Genomic DNA, 7,687 nt, shown 5'->3' with positions numbered 1-7,687 from the left:
TTTATTACCATCATAAAATAAGTAATTTTTGATGTTTTAAGAAAAGTCTCATAATTTTCAATGACTGGCTCATGAAATAGTGTACTTTATAACGATTTATTGAATATTTTTATATGCCAGGGACTCTGAAATCATTTCGAATTAAAGGTATGGTTTTATATGAAAATAATGTTCAACGGACTTTTTTTTGGGAAAATTTCGAATTATCAGTGTTCTTACTAACGAGGTTTTACTGTATGTCTAAGAGTATGTGATATGGAAATGATGGATATATGGTGGCTAGGCTGACGAAATGGACAAATACAGTTTTATACACTAAACCAATGGTACTCAATCTTTTTTTTCTTTGGGCCAAATACATATATTTGTAAAGTAACGTGGGCCGCATCATTACTGGTGTGACAAAAATTTTTTTTTGAGATTTTAAAAATTATGCGTGTTTTTTAAATTAATCGTGTGCAATAGCAACACTATTATACCAGATCTGATGTGGAACCATATTGACAATCCTCTTCGGGTGTCACTATCTGTGCATCAAAGTCAAAACGAATCTCAAGATATACGATATTCCTGATAATAAATGTGTTTCGGGCCGCACATAAAAGCTTAAAGGGCCGCAGGTAGAGTATCGCTGCACTAAATGATCAAACTGGCTAAAACCTGCCGAATCGAGGAACTTGTCAAGTTTGTCAAAAGTACGTGGTATCATAGACCTTCATCCAGCAGTGAATCAACTCCAGCTGATGGTAAATGGTATTTCCATAAATTATTGGTAAAAATGATAAAATTGTATTAATTGGTCACTGCGGAAGTCCATATATTATGCTCTACTTAGGAGCAAACATGGTAATTTACTATATAAGTTTCTAAAATCCTATAAACAGGTCAAGCTTTGATGCTTTTATTATAAACATTGATTTATAAGACAGTATTTATTTGTAAAATGAGTCGAGATGACATGGAGCATTTCTTACCTGCAAAGCATACTGCAGAATTTTTATGGGACCTAGTGCGACACGGAGGCCTTCGATGGCGTCCATGAAGGCCTGGATGAGATGCGGGGAGGTTTCAAAGATGTTTGGCCACACATGGTTGAGCAGGTGGACGAGGGCATCTTCACACCCGAACCCGTAAACTCCCAGCGCCATGTGCTTTATCGCCGCGCACGCCGTCTGTCGATGAACTAAATCCCTGCGAATACAACACAAACACAATACTATTATTTCAAGTCTAAAAACCAATACATATACACAAATTGATCAAAAGGGATAAATTGACTTATACAATATGATATTTTGCAAATGAGAACTGGTTCTCAAATGATATCTTATGCCAAGAATAAAAACTAAAATTTCTTTATATTTTATTAGTGCTTTAGCTTTTGAAGAGGTACAAGTCAAGGCAAAACATTAAAATTAGATATAATTAGATTAGAATAAAAATTATAACCAGAAAATGGTAATAACATTGTATACAAAGCAGTTAGGATGGTTGAATCCTAAAACTGCTTCAAACTCATTTTACACTTTCCTAGTGGACATGTCTCATAATGTAGTGCAATTCGTAAGTCAATAAAAGGATTCCATTGGGAATAAAGTAAAATAGCTGACCTATCCATCAGAGCGTCTTCGAGAAGAGGACTAACGGCGTAGATGTAATCCTTGCCCATCTCACCGATGTATTCAAAAAGGAATGAAAGCGATTTGAGGACACCATTCTGCACATTCAGCTCAGGGACTCGGTACTCATTCATGAGGGCTGGCAACACTGTGAAGGGTGAACATGTTTCCGCTACGATAGCTATGGCTACTGTTGTGCACACTCTGGAAAGAAAAGAATACACTATTTTAGATTGCTGTCGGTGAATACAAAGTTTATATTTATTTTATGTGCATTATTATTATAGAAGGATCCATTGTAAACTTTCACTCAAACTATTACGACCATAACTTGGATTCATAGAAAAAAAAATTTAATTCATCAAGAGTTATGGTAAATATCTGCATATTATTTAAAACTGCAAAATAATGAATATATTCTTTGCGATAATATAAATTACATCATGCATAAAGCCATTAATCTTAAAGCTTCTGAATTTTCAGTTGCAATTTGCATGATGAATGTGCATGCGCAGTAGAATGATAGTAGCAAACCTGCCGGAAATAAATACAAACTACACCACGCAGAACATTTTGATATTTACCAATTTTCACAACTAGTGAAATAGCACCATACAATAACAACACGATTCGCTTACGCTTGAAGAATGAAATTATAATATAAATTTTTTGATAGTACTCGATTCTACATTTTGTGTATTTTACTATGAATTTTGCATTCGATAGGTGATGGTGTTGCGATGATCACATTTAACCGAATTGAATGTGTACATGACCACATTACAGATTTTGTATCTTAAGTATCATATCCCGGGCCCAATTTACACTTTTTAGTCTATTCATAAAAGAATCCCAAAATCTTTAAAACAATAAAGCCGTAATTATAATTAACATTCTGGCCATGAAAAATATTAAATTGCGCTTCCTGTTAGTGGTACTTAACCTATTCCTCGCGCGCGTCATGTAGAGATGCCGGTGATCGCCGTATACGTGAGCCGCGAGCGTCGCCTAGAGGTGACAGTAAGTTTCTACTGCTGTATTTTCGTTATTTGGTAAGCAACAGAGACGAAATTTGTTTTACGAACTTGCTTCATTATTATTCTACTGACATCTGTTGATTTCTGTCATCCAAACATTATGAAATAGTTCGTAATATAGCAAAGACTCGACCCATATCGACTTCCTTCAAAATACAAATAATCAGTTTTGTCGATTCAAATATCTCCGCTAGTTGGTTGCGTAATATGCGCAGGCGCGTGATATCATTTCCGACTCCGGCTTTGTTTGGAATAGTGCGGTGATACTATTTCAACAGTGTGTGTCTGGTTTCGTACGGTTATCGATACCATTTAGTTTCGGCTTTTATAAAATTACTTTGAATACGCGATTCTGTGATTAAGTGTAATTATTTTAATCATAATATTGGAGATTTCATGCATTTTACCCATTGAAATTAGTGTAAAATGTGATTAAGTAGTATTTTAAATTTCAATAATATAATTTCGAGTTCACAGATTCTTCATATATATTTTTATATACATTTGTAATAGTGACAATAAGTTCGTGTAGGTACATTGTGTAGTGAAATATTTAAAGTTAATTTTTGTACATTGCGATCAAAATGTCTGCGCGTGATAGTGTATCCGATGAGGAAGCCCAAGAATCCATTGAATACTTGGATTCCGATTATGAAATGGAAACTGATGATGAAGGAGGAACAGGGCTGGCAGAACCACACAATATTGACGACCCTTCTGATGTTGACCATAATGTGGGAGAGGCTTCCACTTCCACCTCTGGACATGAAGCACCAGAGGCTTCCACTTCCACCTCTGGACATGAAGCACCAGAGGCTCCACGTCAATCGTGGACCGCGGGACCATTTGTGCCAATTGTGTATGACTTTGACAGTTTTAACACTGGTGTTAATCCAAGTGTAGGCTTGAATGAGAATTCAAGTGAAATCGAGTTTTTCACACACTTTTTAAATGAAGATATAATGGGTAAAATAGTGAACTTTACCAACGGCTATCACGATCATCTGACCAACACACAAGTCCACACACCTAACGCCCGAATTCATAACTGGTATGATACTTCCATAAGCGAATTGTACATATTTTACGCTGTTACCCTATTGATGACGAGAAACCGCCGTCTTACAATAGAGGAACACTGGAGTACCGACCCTTTGTTAAATGCAAAAATTTTTAGCCAAACGATGGTCAGAGATCGTTATGAGCTAATTTTGCAAATGCTTCACTACTCTGACAGTGAAACCCCTGCCGGTGATAGACTTTACAAAATTAGAACACTTCTCGACCACTGCAGAAATTTGTTCAAAGACTCGATGTTGCCGAATGAAAACCTCTGTATAGATGAAAGTATTATAGTATTTAAAGGACGACTTATATTTAAGCAGTTTATACCTTCAAAAAGACATAGGTTTGGGATTAAGTTATTTGTGATGTTGAAACTGGATATATTTTAGATTTTATAATTTATTGTGGCGACGGAACGGAAATTACCGATAGTGAAAAGTTGGGTGTGTCTGGGGCTGTTGTGACCACATTGATGAGGGACTATTTTGGCAAAGGCCATAAACTTTTTTGCGACAATTGGTACAGCAGCCCAGAATTATTTGAACATTTGTTTAAACAAAAAACAAATGCGTGCGGGACAGTTCGCAGCAATCGGAAGCAAATGCCGAAAATTCAAAAATTAAAAAAGGGTGAAATAAAATCTTTAAACCGACACCCTTTGCTTGTGTTGAAATGGCATGACAAAAGGGAGGTACACATGATAACTACCATGCACGACGACTCAATGGTGTCCACACATAAAACCAATAAAGCCACAGGACTACCCATTATAAAACCGAAGTGCGTTGTTGATTACAACAAAAACATGGGCTCTGTCGATAAAGTTGACATGATGTTGAGTAGTCTGTCGTGCATGCGAAAAACAATTAAGTGGTACAAAAAAGTTGGTTTCCACATCATTGATTTATTTTTATTAAATGCTAGTATTATTTACACAGTCATAACCGGTAAAAAAACTTCTTTGGCCGATTTTCAGATTAAAGTAATTCGTCAATTAACACATTTTGCGCGGGCCTCAGTACAAATTTACAGGTACACGCAGCGGGCGAAAACCAGCGGCAATTGAAATAAAATCGAATTTTACAAAAATCGCTCTATCTTCCAAACTATCAGTTATTTTTAAATGAAATTTGGAATTCACACTCACCATATATTGCTCCTCAGTGCTGTGTTTCTTTTTAGAACAAATTGTTTAAAATAACATAAGTACATGGTGCTAATCACATATTTACAGGAAGGTTTCGTAAAAAATATTCCATTCACTATAAATAAATTCCCGCACAAAAATTATTATTCTAATATTTGGATAAAGTATGATATTTATGAAAACACTCACCCCTGTGTAGGGGGACGTCACAAAATGTACACATATAACTAGTCAAACTTTTCTTTTTGTGCACCGAACACACTCGACACTGTCTTTGTGGGTATTTTTTTTTACCATCTGTAACAATTTTTATCATTCAATGCTTCTTCATATCGAGTGATAACCTACCAGGATGATCACTTTTACCCACTCTTCTTGGTAATCGTGATGTAGATGGCCCTGCTTCTTCCAAAATTGCGTCGGTTTCAACGATATGGTCGGCTATCCAAAATTTGCTTATACTATGCAAAAACTGTTTGTAAGTTAGCCTTTTGGTCGGATTTAATACTTTATAAACTTTAAAAGAATTAAAAAAAGCACAATTTAACAAATACATGACAACTCTCTTTGTCCATTTTTTTGTTCTTCGTATGATCGAGTAGTAAGAGAGATACTGATCCGCACGGTCAACCCCTTTCATATATTTATTATATTCGATAACACATAGCGGTTTCCAAATGTGTAGTCTCGTATTCCAATCGGTGTTGTGACTCTCTAAAATGGTAGATGGATGTATTGTTGAAATCATTCGAACATCTCTCTTTGATTTCCAGAGTTGTAACAATACATCCTTTCGCCGACGGAAAATACTCTGTCCTGCACTAAGATTGACGTGTTTAAAACATTCTGGGAAGCCTCGGTTTATTCGCATTGTTCCACACGTCCTAATTTTATTTTCTAAAAGTGCTTCACTGGTTTTTACACTATTATAATAATTGTCCATATAGACATGATGCCACAAATTTAAATATGGACCAAGAAGCAATTGGATGGTGTCTAATAGTGGTCTTCCTTGCCCACTGTAAATGAGCATATTACAGATGTATCCCGTAGTGGCTTCACTGACCATGCGCACTAGGATACCGTATTTTATTATCTTAGATGCATTATATTTTTTAAATACAAGTCTTCCCCGCCACGGTATAATACCTTCATCTAAAGAAAGTTCCCTTTGAGGCTTATAAACCGAAGAAAACTTCGGTATTAGGTATGTCATAATTGGCCTAATCTTTTCAAGGCGATCGCTGGAATCCGTAATGATATCGTTATTTGAAAAGTGCCACGATTGCCAAATTTGTCTAAAACGATCACGACTCATTGTTTTAGAATATATTGGTGTTTCTATACTCGGATCAGTAGACCAATAATCATCTCTTGTGTCTTTTCGAACTTGTCCCATAAGCAAAATGAGTCCGAGGAATTTTTTCATCTCACCAAGACTTACAGGCTTCCATTTGATAGATTTCTTCATTTTCTTGATTCGGGATTCATTTTGTGTGCGGTATCGATTGCTTTCTTCTACCATCATGCTAAGTAAATCATCTCCAATAAATAAACTAACTATATCCATCACATTTTCAGAATTGTTTGGTGCTACGCAAACACCAACGTTGCCTAAAAATGGTTCAATATGCGGTGGGTTGTCTATTTCAGACCATTCCATGACTTCCTCTTCCTCCACTTCACTGTCTTCAGAATCACTGATTTGTAACGGTATCACTGGTACCCTTCTCGTGCGAGGGAACTCTTCACTATCGCTGTCGCTATCACTGTCGCTGCCTAATTCTGGTAAATCTTCACCAGAATAGGCAGACAAATTATCGGCAAATATTTCGTCATCGCTTTCATAATTGTCTGAAGCCATTTTTTAAAGATTAAATAAAATATCGATTACTTAAATATATTTCACTTGTAAAAACACACCCGTTCTATAGCGCCGTATTTCAAGACTGAAAATTCAATACTGATATTCAATATAGATCGTAGTAGATTACAGACATCTAAATAACATTGGTTTCCACTCATGTTATAATTTATTGCTCCGCTCGCATACCTGCGTTATCGCACCGCACAATATCACTTACAACAAGTGCGAAGAATGCATTCCGTCTATCACAAATTGTCGTCTTTACACTCGCTCACAAAGGATAATATTATAGTATGAAAAGGAGGCCTATGTATTTATCACACATCATAAAAATATACATATAATCGCATTCACAGTACAGCGAACAAACCATGTTTAAAGAATACATCGATATTTCACAAAATGTTGTCTTCCTGCTCACCCATCAAAAAATAAACAAGTGTAAAAAGAAGACGCATATAGTTTTAGCATTCTTATCGTCTACAGAAATATAGTTCGCTGATTTAGGACTCTAAACAAATTTCCTGATTACGCACAAGCTCTCATATGGGCTGCGCAAGAGTGTGTGTGTAAGTAAATGAATCGACGGTAAATTATTTTTTTTTGTAGATGTGTGTGTAGTTTGAAACATTTTCAAACCGTTGACATAAAATATTCGTATGCAATAATCGGGTAGAAATACCTTTCCCGCACTTCAAGTAGAGCCGGCGTAAAAGGTATTTCTACCCGTCCCGCCGACGAACACCGGTCCGGCGCGCGGGTAGAAATACCCTTCCGCTCAAGATGTGTTAATAGAAAAATATGGTAGTGCCTCAAAACCTTCAACATCATTAAATATACCTTCTTCCAGTAATAATCCAAAAAGAATGTTAAAAACCGAACTTTTAAAACATTTGCCACGTCAAGTTCCCCCAACTGAGAAAAAAGTCAAAGCATTTAGGCGGTGTCGGGT

General features: G+C 36.1%; 1 protein-coding gene across 2 annotated transcripts in view; it reads right to left on the bottom strand.

Annotated features, from left to right (window-relative positions):
- Positions 1-7,687, bottom strand: part of Sf3b1 (splicing factor 3b subunit 1) — a 36,027-nt gene that overhangs the window by 656 nt on the left and 27,684 nt on the right. For both annotated transcript variants that reach the window (XM_085957856.1, XM_085957857.1), the window contains 2 exons: positions 1,611-1,823; positions 975-1,191 (listed from right to left, as the gene is read on the bottom strand). In XM_085957856.1, coding sequence (XP_085813982.1) covers positions 975-1,191; positions 1,611-1,823 — 430 coding nt within the window. The remainder of the gene's footprint in view (positions 1-974; positions 1,192-1,610; positions 1,824-7,687) is intronic.

Source organism: Rhyacophila brunnea, unplaced genomic scaffold (assembly GCF_057557595.1).
Source record: "Rhyacophila brunnea isolate RB1 unplaced genomic scaffold, BYU_Rbru_1.0 scaffold_7, whole genome shotgun sequence".
In the NCBI taxonomy this organism is placed as follows: domain Eukaryota; kingdom Metazoa; phylum Arthropoda; class Insecta; order Trichoptera; family Rhyacophilidae; genus Rhyacophila; species Rhyacophila brunnea.
This window is presented reverse-complemented; position numbering and strand designations above follow the sequence as displayed.